At 41.3% G+C, this 18,007-nt stretch overlaps 1 protein-coding gene across 1 annotated transcript in view; it reads left to right on the forward strand.

Annotated features, from left to right (window-relative positions):
- Positions 1 to 18,007, forward strand: part of DGKK (diacylglycerol kinase kappa) — a 113,974-nt gene that overhangs the window by 47,921 nt on the left and 48,046 nt on the right. The window contains exons 2-4 of the mRNA XM_058658699.1: positions 4,083 to 4,193; positions 5,248 to 5,328; positions 10,158 to 10,262. Coding sequence (XP_058514682.1) covers positions 4,083 to 4,193; positions 5,248 to 5,328; positions 10,158 to 10,262 — 297 coding nt within the window. The remainder of the gene's footprint in view (positions 1 to 4,082; positions 4,194 to 5,247; positions 5,329 to 10,157; positions 10,263 to 18,007) is intronic.

Consider the following 18,007-nt stretch of genomic DNA (forward strand, 5'->3'; position numbering starts at 1 on the left):
CTTACACCAATGCAGCCTATTCCCAACCCCAGTACCATGAATGTTGTGGTGTTCCATGATCATGCCTAGCTCAATTCTCCCCTTAGCTCTTGAACAAATGAGCTGGTATGGCAGGCCCACAGGGGTGAACCTCAAAATCCTCCCAGAATCTGCCCCCAGACCTGGTTCTCTCATGTGCTCTTTAGTGTAATGACCCAAGCTAACGTTACCTGTTTCCTCTTCTGACACTCACAGGAGGGTACTGTGATCTAGTTCTGCCAGGTAGGCTCACAGCCCTAGCTGGTGGGTGGTGATCGGCAGCGGTCAATGTTAACTAGCCTAGCTCAGGTCTTCCATATGGATGGGAGAATCGGTTTAACCCAGAAAGTTCCTCTACCTTCCTTCCTCCAAACTGCATTGCCTTACCCCTCTCACTTACCTGCAAGTACTGTGCCCTTGCTGTCCCCCAGAAGTCATTTCTCACCTGTAATGTGTTCCCTCAGTGATGGCCCGCTCCAATACATCCCAATACCCCCTTCCCTAATCAATCCACAGCCCCTGCATCTAGGAGCACATGGGTTCCCCAGCCTGGTCGTCTGGTGGGTGGTGTGCTGGCCTGAAGTCTTGCCTACCCACCTGGGACCCCAGATCCAGTCCTCCAGCATATGTGCCAGCACACTTGGCTACCCCTCTACCAGCTGGGAATCAAGCATATCAGTGAGTCCCAAGCCCAGTCCACCAGCACACGAGGCCAGCATGCCAGTTGGGGCCATTACACCCGTTCCCCTATCCCCACCTTGGACCCAAACACGTATGGGAATTCTCAGGCCCATTCCGCTCTTCTGGCCCCCGGGGCAAGCCCCCAGGCCCTGGAGGCTGAATGAAGGTGCCTAGGTGCCCAACAGAAGGAAAACTATATACTAGGTTTTTAAAATTTATTTTCTGAGTGTTAAGAGAGATTTTATTCTTAACAGGTACAGTTCTATCAAAATAACTAAACTTTCCTCACTCTCCTATCCCACCTTTAATCTCCCTTCCTTCCTTTCATTTTTTTCTTAAATATTTGTAAAGGTAAACTAAGTCTCCTCTATAATCACAGGTTCAATTTAACATTAACCATGATGTTCAACAAGCACATAGTAGCAAGAGCACAGTCCCACAGGAGTGTGAACGAGGCCTGGAAACAACACCAGTATGATAAAACAGGATGGAGTTCCTGGATCCTGGTTTCAGCCTGACTGCAGTATGGCCATTGAGATCCTCTGGGAAGTGAATCAGCAGATGAAGACATCTCTTCTCTGTCTCCTCCTCACCCCTGCCATTCTGCCTTTTAAGTAAGGCATTTAAAAATCATATTATAAGATGTCTATTTAATTTCTATACATTTGCTTATATTCTATATATTAGTTACTACAAATTAGAAAAAGTTACAATATTTGTCCTTTTGGGACTAACTTATTTCACTTAGCATAATGGTTTCCAGTTACATCCATTTTGTTGCAAAAGACAGGATTTTTTTTTTATGGATGAGTAATATTCCACTGTATGATCACAGCACATTTTTCTTTTTCTTTTTTTCTTTTTTAAGATTTTACTGTCATTGAAAAGTCAGATATGCAGAGAGGAGGAGAAACAGAGAGGGAGATCTTCCATCCATTGATTCACTCCCCAAGTGGCTGCAACAGCCGGAGCTGCATTGATCTGAAGCCAGGAGCCAGGAGCTTCATCCGGGTCTCCAAAGCGGGTGCAGGGTCCCAAGGCTTTGGGTCGTCCTTGACTACTTTCCCAGGCCACAAATAGGGAGCTGGATAGGAAGCAGGGCTGCTGGGATTAGAACTGGCACCTATACGGAATCCTGGCGCATTCAAGGCAAGAACTTTGGCCACTAGGCTACCACATCAAGCCCAGTACATTTTTCTTTATGCACTTATCAGTTGATGAACATCTGGGCTGATTCCATATCTCAACTCCTTCATATGCTGATTTCATTTAAGTAAATTTTCAGGAGTGGGCTAGGTTTTAAACATCTTACAGCAGCTGGCTCCCTTACCCTTCTTTTTCAGGGTTTCCTTGTCTCTTCCTACTGGTCTATATTTCAAAGAATTAATAGATAATTCTTAACACTTTTAAATTCACAAAAGAATTAAGTGGAAAGTAAAGCATGTTCCCATATACTCTGTCATCTCCCAATTTTCCCTAATATTAACATCATACATTAGTGCTATATATTTGTTACAACTGATGATCCAGTACTGACACATCACTATTAACTTCATATTTTGCTTTGGGCTTCATTCTTTATGTGGTCAATTCTGTGAGATTTGACATGGATTCACCACTACATCATCTTACAGAATAGCCTCCTCACTGCCCTAAAAAACTTCCTGTACTCCACCTACTCATCCCATTCTAACTCCCACTACATCCCTTGGCAGGAGGAATTTCACTGGGGTTCCCTGAGTTGGCAGTGGGAGTGGGCTTATTGGATGTGGTCTCTGAATAGCTATGCAGAATAGTTTTCTGGGTTTTTCTGTAAGGACAAGCAGCTCTTAGAAGAGGTTGGGAGAATGTAATTCTGTGGATACCTGCCAGTCTGAGCTACAAAGTGTCAGATGGTAAATGGTAGAAAGGATGAAATATCCAACCAAAAGCCAGAAAATGAACTAGTACAGAGATCATAATATGACACAATAAGAACATTAAAGGAAACATGTAAAATTAAGAGAGCAAAATAACTTGGGAACGGGGCAGAACTAATGGGTAGTTTCAGCCATACGGAATTGGAGTAATCATAATTTTGACTTAAATCCTTTTATAGAAATGTATGAATGTGACCACCTGGATATCACAAAAATTTAGTGTGAAGAGATATATAAGAATATATGGCATAGGTGTGAGAAGGTTAGGACGCAGAGAATCAAATGCCATCACTGAGAGTATTTACTATGAACCAAAGAAAGGAAAGAAATAATACACTGTGAAAGCTTAAACAGTTGTTTTCTCAAAGATGACTCATTTTTCATTTCAATGTAATTTCTCCCTTTCCCTGCAGCCTCCTCCCATCCCACAGATCTTATTGTTCTTTTCATTCTGACTCCTGACATCATTCTTGTGCATGTCAGGAATAGGACAATTAATCTTTAAATCTCCTATTAAGTTATCACGATGGCTCAGGTAAATCGTGATTATTCATGAACTGACTTAACAGTTGACATACAGAGGCACTGTCCATGAATATGATGCAATTGGCGGAGGACGAAACAGTATACAGACGAAAGCGGCAAAGAGCTGTTTGAAGTCTCACCTTCAAATGGCTGTTAGAGTCAGGTTTGCTATGTAAAGACTATTAGGTGCCACTATTAGGTGGAGGTGAGTAATTTTCCAAAATGGAAATTTTACATGTTCATCTGTATCCTTTAATGTATAAATGATGGTGAAAATGGTAAGCAAACTCTATGCTTGATTAGGGTCAGTCGATCACGGCAAGTAGTTGGAAAATCTGTGATTGGTCAGATTGCAAGATAGAAAAATAAAAGCGTTATCTTTGGGTTACCTTTTAAAATGTGCTTCCTCCGTTCATGAGATCAAATCATGAGTACTATCAAAGGCCAAGGTAAGGACTTTAAGGTTAATACTGAAAGGGTGGAGAAGAAATTGAAAGCTTGTGGGCAGAAAAGGGTCACTTTGAAAGATTTGAGAGGAAGGCCTTGTCTAAAGTCACAACCCAGAGTCTTCCAGGAAAATCTGCCTTTACTGAACTCTGCTGTTCTCCCTACCACTTGTTCTTTCCTTAGACATGCTCTTCATGTGTTGATGTGTTCATGGCCCTCCATTCTACTGCAAACCACAGATGGGAACCTTCTTCATGGTTATTGGGCTACTTTTCCTAAGAAATCTGAAGCCTATATAATTTTGATCATGGTATCCTAGACCATGAAATGTCTTTTCTGCTTTAACAACTTTATTTTCTTGCCTGATCTTCAGGCCATTTAGAAGAAGCTGAGAACAAGTCCTCCGGGTATCTCATTTTTCCATGTGGCAGAACAAGTTATATGGTTTTGCAATTTGATCCAGTTAGTCAACATTATACTTCTATCTTTCAGAAAATACTGAAGGAAGGACCTTTGCTGAAGAATTGTAGCTCCCTCAAGAGATGGAAACTTCGATATTTTCTGATTCAAGGACAAAAACTCTACTTTGCACACCATCCAGCGGTAATTTATCAACTTAATCTTGTCAATTGGGTTAGTGGGTCAGTGTCAGCAAATGTTTGCCTGGGGAGATGGGACAATAGGTAAAGACATGTTGGCAAGCATTACAGTATAAATTGAAACCTGTTTTTGTGTCAATGTGTCCTTTTTGACATAAATGAGGCATCTTTCTTCTCTCTTTGCGCTTCCCATTGGCCTTCCCTTTCACAGATCCCCTAATCAGTAGATGATTTTATTTTACATTTTACTTTTTTATATTTTATAATTTGCTTTTATTCTACATTTTAAGCAAGTTATGGTTCCAGCAGAAAGTATAGCCTTTAGGGATTGCAAGCTTCCCCAATTACTCAGCCATAGATGTACCATACTAACCTTGTGCTTGTTATGGGTCTTATTGAATGCCCATGTATCATAGGTCTGCTGGAATTCTATATTCATGGGCACCAAGTGACAAAACACAGAGTGAACGTGCACAGTGCACAAATTGTTTCTGCTCATACACAGGAGCACTGCACTGCACTTATAAAATGCAAGCTCAAGGATGAAATTAAGAATTTCAGGATGGCAACAGCAGGTTCGTAAGGCAAGTTTGGGACCCTTCTGATGGCAGTGGATGGCATCTACTGTGACCAATGCATAAGGAGACATAGATCTTAAACTGGATGCAATTAACAACATGATTAAAGTTTACATCACAGGAATAACTATTTGCTCCACTAGGCCCCTATCCCAAATCTCTTTATCTTATGCATTACCCTATCTTTCAATAATTCTACTGACCAACCCAAGCATTCCTACCAATCTATAAAAATGTTTTTGGAAAAAGATCTATTTCAGTTTAGTTTCTTATTTGTCACGTGGTGTATCAGCAAAAAAAAAAAAATCAACCTATCACGTTGTTAGATCAATTGTAGCCTTCAATTTAAATAATTGATTGAATAATAGCTACTGAAAATGCCTGTCTAGGTATTGTGCATGTGGCTCTGCATGTATTTGTTTTTTCAAGTCTTTTTGTCTCATTAACCAGATAACTCCTTGCCCCCTTATATCTTTCTAGTTTGCACACTTCGAAACAATTGATCTGTCTCAAGTAACCTTAGCAGAAAGCAGTTGTAGAAACCTCTGCCACAGTTTTTGTGTAAGTAACGTATGGAATGACTGAGTGGGCAGGGTGGGGACACCTGAGAGGAAGCATTGCCATGCCCACTTGTTGCCTTTTCAGACTTCAGGCTTCCCAAGTCTGTTTTAAGCTGAAAATACTATTATTTTTAAAACATTTTCTACTAGCTCACTGATAAGTAGGAAAAAGTGATATGCCTAATATTTTCTGGGGTCAGCAATGTGTGTGATTATTATGAAAATCAGCCCTGCTGATGGAGAGGATTCAAAAGAATATCATAGGGAGGTTTTCAAGACACTGCTGTTATAAAGAAAATCAGTATAGTTGGATGAAATAGATGAGAACCAAAATCCAAAGCGAAATCTATCCCCATGCTGTGATTACTGATGAGAGTAACTAAAAAAATAAATGAAAAGCAGATTATCTAGAATAGTATTCAAATGCTTGGTGCAGCTGAAATGTCATATATGGATTTGGTCATTCCAAAGAATCCAGCCCAGAACATTCTCAGGAATTTTCTGACCTACCACCCATATCTGTCTCAATCTCAGTGATGGAGATGAAGGCTTTTCTTCACACAAGCAGAAAACTGTTCTTGGCAGACTGCTGCATCCATGGTTGGTTCATGTCTCATCCACCTGTAAAAGGAGATCAGCTGGATCTAAGGAGGAGCTCTTGCTTTCTTTCACTTCTTTTTAATTATATTACATGGACCCGGAGTAAGACTAAATGTTCTGTTGACAGGTACCCAAAATCCTGAAGTCTGAGTGATGAATACTTATTGATTAATTGATTGATATTTCAAAGGAGTTACAGAGGAGAGCCAGAGAGATCCTCCATCTGCTGCCTCATACCCCAAATGGCTGCAATGACTGGAGCTGAGCTGTTCTGAAGCAAGGGGTCAGGAGCTTCTTCTGCATCTCCCACGTGGGTACAGGGTCCCAATAACTTGAGGATTCCTATTTTGCTTTCCCAAGCCAAGCTGAGAGCTGGACAGAAAATGGAGCAGCCAGGACATGAACTGGCAATAATAATTGGAAACTGGCACTTCAAGAGAGAGGATTAGTGCCCTGGCCCTTGCCCCAAAGGCATGGTCGTGAAAAGGCTACAGTCAGGAGACCTGCTTGGTGGAATATGGAGTTACATTGTTGCCAGCATCCCATAAGAGCACCAAGTTCCAGCTGCTCCACATCCAATCCAGCTACCTGCCAGTGTGCCTGGGAAGCTGGAAAGATGGACCCTGCACCCTCTTGGGAGATTGCTAATGGAGTTCCAGGCTCCCAGGTTTAGCCTGGCCCAGCCTGAGCTACTGTGGCCATTTGAGGAGTGAACCAGCAAATGGAATATCTGTTCTCAGATCCCTGTTTCTTTCAGAAAAAGAGGTCAGTGCCAGGTTCTCAGACACTCTATCTTCATTTAAGGCAGTTAACTGACAATATCAAACATTCGCCAGGGAGCTTTATTCACTATGATGTCCAAGAGAGCCTCAAAAACATCAGGGCAGGACTCCCCATTGTGCCTCCCAGTCCACCTTGCCCGCACACTCGCATTCAGTGGCCCAAGGCCTTGCCCTGCCCAGCCCTGTTGGCTCTGAGATCTTCTTGTCCCACCCTCATTACCCCTTGGTCCTGAGGCCCCGACACACTCTGGCTTGCCCCAACCTCTCTACCCTCGCCCTCATTCTTCACCCTGTGCCCAGGGCACACGCGGACCCTGCCTAGCCCTGTCCCCCATCCTTGAGCCCCACCCAACATCTGAGGCCACGCCCCACCCTGTCACGCCACGCCCCCTCTGCCGCCCCCTCATTCTGCACCCTTTGCTCTGGCCCCGCCCCCCAGTTCCCTCCCACATAGGGCCCTTCCAGAGACCTCGGGCAATGTGCATGCCCGAGTGGGCGTGATGGCTGGATAGGGGCGTGGCAAGGAGAGTAGTGGTGCATGGAAGGGGCGGGGCTGCCGAAAGGGGCGTGGCGTGGTAAGTTGTAGGCGGAACTGGTGTAACCATGGCAGTCCACACCTGGCGGCAGAAGGCTCCATTTGCCATTTGCCTCTGAGAAGTTGACTAGATCACACAACAAGCATCTTGTGCAAACGCTGTCGCAGTTCCACGGTAAACCTGACCACCCCCATCCCGCCACACTCAGTCTGAAAGGTGCAAGAGAGTGAAGAGCTCCCCCCGGCATGTCTGAGCACAGGCGGGCCTCTGTGCCGGCCGTTCCTTTCTTCCTTCAACGTGTGTTTATTGAGCACCTGCTGAGCACTAGTCCTTGCTAATCACTGATCCTCGGAGATGGCGATCTAGCAGGAGCGATTTCAGTGCAGTGTAGGAAGGTCCCGAGAGGAGCACGGTGGCGATCGGAACACCAAGCGTCCTGTGGAGTGAGACGCTTGTCATGGGAGATTTTCCACCAGGAAAATCCAACTGCCTTGTTCCTGGGAATCCATGGCCTATGATTCCAGGAGTTCACACAGAGCTCACTACACATTTTCAGACTGACATCCAGTATGGTGGAGTAAGGGCGGACAGACTCCACCAGGCACACCTGCTTGGAACCCCATATAGTATGACTGACTTGGGGTCCTCCATCTCTTCATCTGTAATCTGCACATCTGAAATCCAAAGTCCTCATAAACTTAAACGTTTTGAGTGCCAACATGACGCCATAAGTGGAAAATTCCACACTTGGTGTGGTGGGTCACAGTGAAAACTGAGGTACATGAAAAACATTTATAAGATTACCTTGGAGCTACGTGTATAGGGTGTTTCTAAAACGTCCATGACTTCTGCGTTTACACTTGGGTCCCTCTAACCTCACTATGTCTATGCAATCTTCCAAAACCTGGGAAAATGGGGAAACCTGGACACTTCCTGCCCCCGCCATCTGCATAAGGGCTTCGCAGCCCATGTCTCAGCGACCAGGGCAGTCCTGTGTTGCCAGCCCCTCTTAGTCCATAGCAGCCCAGGCTTTCTGCAATTGTAATTTCCCTGCTTTTCTGTGAACCTGGCTAAATCTAGCCCTCCCCCTCAGCTTTAGGGTTTATGAATCCTAGGTTGAACTGACCAAAGAGAGACTGATTAACATCTCTGAATTCTGTTTTCTCAGAATCTGCTGTGCTTATCTTGGGTTAGGAATTCTGCGTGATTTAGTCATTAAGCCTCAGAACTCCACTATTTTTCCCAGACCATAAGCCTAGAGCTGGATGGGAAGTGGAACAGCTGGGATATGAACTAGCACCCATATGGGATACAGGTGCTAATAGATGGAGGACTAGTCTGTTGAGCCACCATGCTGGCCCCTGAATGATGAATTTACAGGATAATGTTTTTGTCTTCATTCGACAATGAAACCCCAAGTGCTAGGCTAATTAAATTGCAGAGGTACCACATCCAATATTGTGTTGTTTGGATCAGGAATATAGCTGTTTAGCCTATGAAACTGTATCACATAATGCAATGTAATTAATAATAAATATATATATATACAAAGGAATATTATATATATAAAGGAATATTTTATATATATATATATATAAATAAAGGAATATGGTTGTTTTACAGGCTGGCATTGAAGCATAGAGGGCAAAGCTAACACCTGTGATGTTGATATCCCATTTGGGTGCCAACCTGAGTCCCTATTGCTCCACTTCTGATTCACATCCTGCTAACGGCCTTGGAAAATGAGCCAGAAGATGTCCCAAGTACTTGGTCCCCTGCCACCCATGTGTGAGAACCAGGTGAAGCTCCTGGCTCTGCCCTGGCCCAGACCTGGTTATTGTGGCTATTTGCGGAGTGAACCAGCAGGAGGGAGATCTCTTTCCCTCTCTCTCTCTCTCTGTAACTCCCAACTTTTAAGTAAATAAACAATTAAAAAAATAAAGACAGAGAAGTGGCTGTTATCCCAACCCCAACTTTCTTACTCCCATCTACCAGAGACGCATGCTCCGCTACATGTAAAAGGAAAAACCACTTGCATATTGGTGTGGTTTACTCTGACTCCAAGATTTTGGGGACTGGTAGTAAAAAAATATCAGACCATTAAAAACTACAGCAGATTCTATAGTGTTCTGTGCTCTCTTCTGCCCTCTGGGAAAAAGGTCAGTTTCTCCCTGTAATCTAGGTCCGCTAGCCTGTCAGCAAGGCTTTTTCATTGTTCATTTCTGGGATCTTGCACTTTGCAGGATAAAGCAGCTGGAATATTTTGGGGGGGGGGGCTGTCCCTTCCAATAATAGAGAAAGAACTTGATTTTTAAACATTTCACTCTCCCTAGAAACAGTCCCACCTTGATGAAGCATGCATACTTTCACCACTTTAAGTAGTCAGAGTAATAGTATCATTAGGATATTTAAGTAAATTCACCCGAGTAATAGATGCTGCATGGCTTAGAGCTTAAGAGCATGTATTCTGGAATCAAAGAATGTGAATTTCAATTAATTTTTAGCCATGTATTTTCTTTTTACCTGTTGGGTGTAACTTGGCAAGTCAATTAAATCTCTCTACCTTGATTTTTCCTGTCCGTGAAATGGGAAAAAATTTAACAATTTCCATCTCCTGTGATTGTGTTGGAAATTGAAGAAAGTAATACAAATACAGTGCTTTAGTGCTTTAGGATAATTCCTGGCATGTAAAAAGCAACATTCAAGTGTTATTTATTACTCTGATCATTATTATCCTTCTGGATGAATAAAGGCTGTAAGTGACGTGGGAACTTCTGCTCTATTCTGCAGAGAAAGCTTTGGTCGTGCTGGAAAGATCTGTCTAGTTCCTTAGAGACTTTATAGAATTTGTCGGGGTTAGGGGTGGGGAGTTAACTAGTGAGAGCCAACTAACAAAGTGGCGTTTTGTTTAGGTTATCACACCAGAAAGAAAAATCACCCTAGCAGCACCGAATCGAAAAGACATGGAAGAATGGATCAATGTCATAAAGACTGTCCAACAGGGAGAAATCCGTAAGGTAAGAAGCTAGTGGAAAATTCTCACAATTTTTCATCAGAAAGTTGTCTTTTAGTCAAGGGAATGATAAAATGGAAGCCGAATCCATCTGGCACAGAAAGGTAGACAGAGAGCATTAAGACATCTGTTGAGTGTTACATTGATAATTATAATACACTATTTTATTAATATAATTCATTTAGACTTTGCTAAGCATGTAACTTAGATGCCTCTGTATATATCCACTTACTGTGTAGATGTCTTATATGCCCAATAGATTAGGCGTTCAAGAGGTATGCTTGAAACTAACACATGTGCCCTTAAGTTAGGAAAGCTGCAGGTAGCAGTCCTGAGTCTGTAAATGACTTCAGTAACAACTGAGGAAAATGAGGCTCAAAAAGTGAAAGCAATCAGAACAAGGAAAATGTAACCACTTAGTAGTAAAGCCAGGATTCAGACCTAGACTTCGTGACTTGCAACCTTATGTGCTTTATATGTATGTCATTTTGCCCTGTTTTCTGTCTATAAAAAAAAAAAAAATTGGTTGGGAAGAGCAAGGAGCAGTACTCCCCTCCCCAAAGTTTAGCAGCGTTCTTTTTCTCTCTGGAAGAACCCACCTCTGGCTACTGCTCTAAGCAACAAATGGATGCCCTGTTGTCATTCAAACTTTGAATATATTTGTCAATTAGTAGTTATATAAGTTGCAAAAAAGGAAGGAATTTGTGTCAATTATTTGCTTAGAAGAATGTCTAACACAAAGTTGGGGCTCAATAAACATTTTCTGAATTTGTAAATGGATCTCAGGGAACTATGAAGGCCAGAATTTTGAGCAAAGTTTTGCTGTGATGGTCTTGGAGATGAAGAGGAATATGAATCCAGCCTTTAGAAGAACTTGCTGCCTGAAATCATAACCAAGAGTGAAGGATTGTTCCAGGCATTTGGGATATGGCAATTTGGTCAAGATGCAGTTTAGAAATAAAAATAATGTCATTACAAACTTTACCTATTCACTCTCCTATAACTTCTCTACTTTCGACAGTCTCACGACTATACATTGTGCTACCTGTGGTTATAGTGGGGAAATGACAATCTGGCTCCCCTGGGGCCTCTCCGGGTAACATTCAGGCCTCTTTCAGACCTATGATGTATACACTTAATTGAGGTGTCCTTTGCTTAGCATCTGATGAAGGTTTTTATACAAGTTAGCCCTCAGTATTTTCTTCTTTGTTATTTCCTTTCCTGGTGAAGGAGCACACCCCTTCCACCACCTCAAGTGAGCTCATCATGACACAATGGTAGAGGCAGACACAAAGAGTTGTGAATTCTTTGCTCCTCTCCCATGTTCAACCTTACAAACCAATCCATTTGCTTCCCTTGGCTTACTTCTTTTCAAACTAGAGGGCTTCTCATAAATCATAAAAGATAACATATAACGTAATTAATTGTAATAATTACTCCAGGAATACAAACCTACTAGAGAAAATCATCAGAGTTGATGTGCCATTCCTTACTTCATTGAATTAAACAACTAGGTATTAGCTATCCAGCACAAAGTTGAAAGGGAAAAAATGATGTGCCTTTTTACTCTCTTGGAATAGTTGAGTATGAGGGTGTAATCACAATCTTTGTGGAAGCTGCCCTAGGGACCTAAATCTATTAAGAAACACTTTTAGCTGATAGTGAAATGTCTCCCTGCCAGCATCTTAGCAATTCATCATGCTCGAGGCTTAAACAGCCAAATATGCTTTCTCCCACATGTACTTTATCTTGAACAGCCCTTTCTACCCTGTCACCACCAATCCCTGACAAATGGGGTGAGGAAAGATTAATTACGGACTTAGTGGTCTATTAAAGTAGTGACAAAATAATTGAAAAACCTACTGGGCACTAGTCAGTACATGTTAATGAGCCCTACTAGGTGCCCAGTTCTGTGCCATAGAGCTACAAATAAGGTGAAACCTTGGCTCCCTGTCTCTATGAGTATTCTAGGTGGTTGAGGAGACAAGATATACACAAAAGAAATGGTCAAATGACAGTATTCAAGATAAATAGTTTTCAGAGATGCTAAAGGCAACACTTGATTGATTGCCAGATGAATGAAACAGACAATGAAGTGATATGGGAGTTTAGGGGAGGAAGAGAGAGAGATATGGGCTGGAGTCCTCTGGGAAGTGTTGACAGACAATACTTGAGACTCACCTTGAGAAATGGATAAAATTGTATTGTTAACAGGGGAGGCGTACCAGGGAAAGTCCTGAATGAGAGAACTGGTATAGGCATAAGCCAAGACACAGGAAAACAGTATTTGTTGCAGTGTAGGGAGTTCAGAAGTATATCTGGAGAGGTAGATTGGGCTTGAATCTGGAGGATTTTTCAATGCCAACGTAAAGAAGGAGGAAGACTTTGCAATATGATCAAAGTCCAATTTAAGCAGACTTGGATAGGGAGACCTTTACAAATAAATATAGGATGGATTAGATAATGGCAATTTGGAGGAGAGACTAGAGCATAATTCAAACAAAACAGATTGGGGACTTACCCAGAATCAAGATAGGAATGGGGGACAAATAGTAGGCACTGATTGGGTTGGGCGGGGGTTGCAAGTGAGAAATATGTAAGAAGAAGAAGAGAGAGAGGCACAGACAGGCCTCAGTGGGGGGAGACTAGGGGATTCAGATAAATAAGAAGAAAATTGGTAGTATGTTGCTTGTGGGAAGGCTAGATGACAAAGTTAGCTCTTTCTAATGAATTGACATGGAACCATTGACTATGAAAAAAGAAGAGGACTGTGAAAGTCATCTAGACTTCAGATTCTATATTCTAGGGCTTTTTGAGATCATAAATCACGTAGTCTTTATTTAAAGCCCTGCCAAAGACTTGGGGCTAAGTTTCTTGCAAAGAAAAAGGCCATTCAGTGTTCCAAAAGCTCTAAGTCTCAAGAAGTCTTTTCTTGGTCTTTGGCCCAGTAGAAAGCGAACTTTCTAAAACGTACTGTGAACTGCAAGAATGCCATGGGCTGCCTCATGAGCTAGAAACCTCCCTGCCACTGAAAGTATTATAATAAATGTATTCGGGAGGCAGCATTGTGGTATAGCCAGCAAAGCTGCTGCCTGCAACACCTGCATCCCTTTCTTGGCTGCTACACTTCTGATTCAGCTCCCTTCCAATCTACTTGGGAAAGCAACAGAATACGGTTCAAGTGCTTGGGTCCCTGCACCCAAATGGAAGACCCAGCAGAAGTTCCTGGCTTCAGCCTGGCCTAGTATTGGCCCTTGTGATCTTTCAGGAAATAAACCGATGGATGGAAAATCAATCTCTCTCTCTCTCTCTCTCTCTCTCTCTCTCTCTCTCTCTCTCTCCCCCCTCCGTCTCTCTCTGTAACTCTGCTTTTCAAATAAATAGTTCTTTTTAAAAAGGAACAAAAGAAAGATATTCAAATGTGTGCTTATCAGGATATTGTAGGGAAATTTAATTGTTCAGGTGGGCAAAGTAAATGAACTCCAGAATCTAGTTTCAATTTTTTTAAAGATTTATTTCTTTTTATTGGAAAGTCAGATATACAGAGAGGAGAGATAGAGAGGAAGATCTTCCGTCCAATGATTCACTCCCCAAGTGAGCGCAATGGCCAGAGCTGAGCCGATCTGAAGCCAGAAGCCTGGAACTTCTTCCGGGTCTCCCACGCAGGTGCAGGGTTCCAGGGCTTTGGGCTGTCCTCGACTGCTTTCCCAGGCCACGAGCAGGAGCTGGATGGGAAGCGGGGCTGCTGGGATTAGAACCGGCGCCCATATGGGATCCCTGCACGTTCAAGGTGAGGACTTTCGCCACTACGCTATCGCACTGGGTCCCTCTAGTTTCAAATTTAAAATATTGAACTTGAAATGTTTATCATTGTAGTATTTCATTTAATAAATAAGAGATATGCTGTTGAATTTTCTTAAATCAGTTCAATTTGGCGGATTTGAGATCCTAGCTCTTCTTAATTGATGCTCTTAGAAGGACACCTTGAATTTATTTATACCTAATTTATTCTCTTCTTTCACTTCTCTAACCCCCATCCTCTGTATTTAAGGGTGAGAACACTAACATGAACAGGTAAATTGTAGTAATTAAAAATCTTATTTAGGGTGACCAAATGTCTCTTTAGCTCATGGATAATGTCTCCATGGCTAGTGGCTTACTCAGAGTTAACCAGTGTAAATTTGTCCCAGCACAACTATTAATAGCTTGCCATTTTAATGTTGAAAGTATGCTGATTTCAACAATATGGCTTATCCTACCAATGGCCAACCTGAGACATCATGACTTTTTTCTATAGTTGCTGAAATTTTCATGAAAGTGAGCAGCTGAGTTCATGTTATAGCCCAAACTAATGAATGATTTGGGGTCACCAAATTTTTTTTTCATCATTTCAGCCATCCAAGCAAGATACGTTTAGGGATATTTAGAAGGTTTTTCTACTTTATGGGATGCTTCACCTGAGAATTTTGTGCACTTTGCAGACATTTAGCACGATTAAGTCCTTACATTTCAATAATGCCTTCGAGATTTAGAAAACTCCTACATTAACAACAAGTTGACAAATAATGAATGTACTTATTAGAGTTCTAGGTATGATGGAAAATATTCAAGAAATGGGAAAGCAAAGAACAACGATGCCTTAGTTTGCTCTGCCATAATAAAAATACCATAGAGTGGAAGGCTTAAAAAATACTTCTCACACCTCTGGGAGCTATGGAGTTCAATGTCAAGTTAACAAAAGAAATGTCTTGTGACAACCTGCCTCCTGTTTTGCAGTTGGTCATCTTCTGATTTATTGTCCTCATATGACAGAAAATGGAACAAGAGGCTCCCTGGATCCCTTTTCTACAAGGAACACTAATCTTATCCATCAAGACTCTATACTGGGCCCAGAGCAACAGCCTAGTGGCTAAGTTCTCGCCTTGCATGATCCGGGATCCCATATGGACACTGGTTCATATTCCAGCTGCTCTACTTCCCATTGACTTGTGGCTTGGGAAAGCAGTAGAGGATGGTCCAAAGCCTTGGGGCCCTGAACCTGTGTGGGAAACCAAGGAGAAGTTTCTGGCTCCTGGCTTCAGATGAGCTAGCTCCAGCCATTGTAGACACTTGGGGAGCGAACCAGCAGATGGAAGATCTTTCTCTCTGTCTTTCCTTCTTTTTGTGTATCTACCTTTCCAATAAAAAAATCTTAAAATAAATAAATAAATAAATAAATAAATAAATAAATAAATAATTTAGACTACCAACATGTGAATTTGAAAGGGACACAAGCAGTTCATTGTAATTCACCTCTGACGTCCTAAAATTCATGTCTTCCCAAAGTACATTTATTCTATCCAAAGAACTCCAGAAACCTTAACTAATTTCATCCCTAACCCTAAAGGCCAAAGTACCCACACTAAAGGCCCAAGTAGCCCACATAAATACGCTATTCAAATCAAATATGAAGAAGACATCCTGAAGCAGAATTCTACAGCTGTGAATCTGTGTAATCAAACAAGTTGTGTATTTCCAAAATGCAAGGGTGGAGAGGCACAGGCTAGAGCATTCTAAAAGGGAGAAGTAGGGAAGAAAGAAAGGATGATGAGCCCTGAGCAAGCCTGAACTATAGCAACACAATCTCCGTACGTTCTTCTTTTTTTTTTTTTAATTTTTTTTAAATTATTTATTATTTTTACTTCATTAATTACATTGTATCGTACGTTCTTAAGGCTTGAAAATAATCCTGTTTTTCTCCTTGCTGTCTTTCAAACACACTAGGGTGGCAATGTCCCCTGCCCCTTTTTTCCACTGGCCTAACAGGACAGCAGGACAATGCCTATACTGTGGTTCTCCAGTGGGCTCCATCAATGTCAATGTCATGGTTATCTGCTGGGGCAAAAGTCACATGATGTCTCCATATGACATGCAACTGAATGGCTCCATCTTTGCAACTCTGCTGGACATTGATCTCATCCTTTCAAATAGAGGGAGATGCAACCCCGCCCCTCATGCCTGTATACCCTGGGCCTATGGTAGAAGTGTGATGTTATCATTTGATCTACGGTCTACCACAAGGTGGCATGATTAAATCAAGCTAATTAACATTAACCTGTCACTTTTAATGGTGAGGCTTTTGAAATATATTCTGATATTCTGAAATATGTAATGCATTGTTTCAACTATAATCATCCTGCTGGGCAATATATCTCCAAATGTTTTCCTCTGTATCTGAAACTTTGGTCAACGATTGTGCTTTGCCTCTTTTGCCTTGTACTTCCCACTTGTATGAGTTCAACTTAGAGTTCACATACATTTTTTCTTTCTGTGCCTGAGTTAATTCACTTAACATGGTAACCTCCAGATTCACCCATGACAAGATTTTCCACTTCTTAAAGGCTGCATAATATTCCACTGTAGGGATATACTATATTTTCTTTACCTAGTCATTTGTTTTTGGACACATAGTGCGCTTTCATAGCTAAGCTACCATGAACAATACTGTAATGAACCTAGCAGCACAGATATCCCTTTGACATACTGATTTCAATTCCACTGAATAAATACCCAGGAGTGGAAATACTGCTTTATTTGATAGTACTAATATTTTTTGTTTTGCTGAGCCACATATAGTTTTCCATAATAACTGTGCTATTTTATATTCCTACCAATAATTTTGCTAAGGTTCCTCATTTCTGCATCCTTTTTAATGCTTGCTATGTTTGCCTTTTTTGATAAACATGGTATGTCATTGTGGTTTACATTTGCATTTCTTTATTACTATATTGGTCAGATTTTTTTATTGTGTCTGCTCTGCTAGTGATTTTGGTAGTGTTAGGTGTCTTCATGATGTTTATTTCTAATGTAGAACTCCAAAATTTGTTGTAAGGCTGGGCTGGTGGCGATGAACCCTCTTTTTACTTATCTGGGAAATAGCTTATGTTCCCCTCATTTCTAAAGGATAGCTTTGCTGTATATAAAACTCTTGGTTACCTCTTTTTTTTCTTTTAAGACTTTAAATGTATTATTCCACCATCTTGAATACTGTAGGGTTTCTGCTGAGAAGTCTACTGTTCATATAATTGATTTTTCTTTATATCTAGCATGATACTTTTCTCATAGTCTCTTTAGGATTTTCTCCTCGTTTTTAACTTTGGATGATTTAACTACAATGTGTCTTGGAAAGGATCTTTTTTCATGTGAGTCTTCCTGGGATCCTTTCAGCTTTCTGTGTCTAGATGTCTCTCTTTCGAGGTTTGGAAAGTTTTTAGTTATTATTTTATTTAGTAGGTTCTCAATGCTTTTTACCTTTTCCAGGAATCCCTAAAATATGAATATTTTGTCACTTATTTTATCCCATATTTCACACTGACTCTGTTCATTTTTTAAATTTATTTTATTTTTATGTTTGTCTGACTGGATTATTTCAAATGTCTTGTCCTCCAGGAATTCTTTCCTCCACTTGTTCCATTCTGCTGAAGAAGCTCTCAATTGCATTTTTTTTTTTTTGCTTTGTTAGTGGAAACTCTCAGCTGAAGCTCCTAAATTTATGCTCAGTTTATTGAGTTTTATCTTTTTAGTGTATTTCTCATTCATATCACCTGCTGTTTTCCTCATTTCTTTAAACTACATTTTATTGTTTCCTTTGGCTTAATATTTCAAGCTCTATTTCATGAATTTTATAAATTTGCTTCAGATCAGGATCTGTGTATGGAGAACTACTGCATTCTTTTAGAGGTGTCATGCCTCCTTGCTTCTTCATGTTTC

Source organism: Ochotona princeps, chromosome X, assembly GCF_030435755.1.
Source record: "Ochotona princeps isolate mOchPri1 chromosome X, mOchPri1.hap1, whole genome shotgun sequence".
Taxonomy (NCBI): Eukaryota; Metazoa; Chordata; class Mammalia; order Lagomorpha; family Ochotonidae; genus Ochotona; species Ochotona princeps.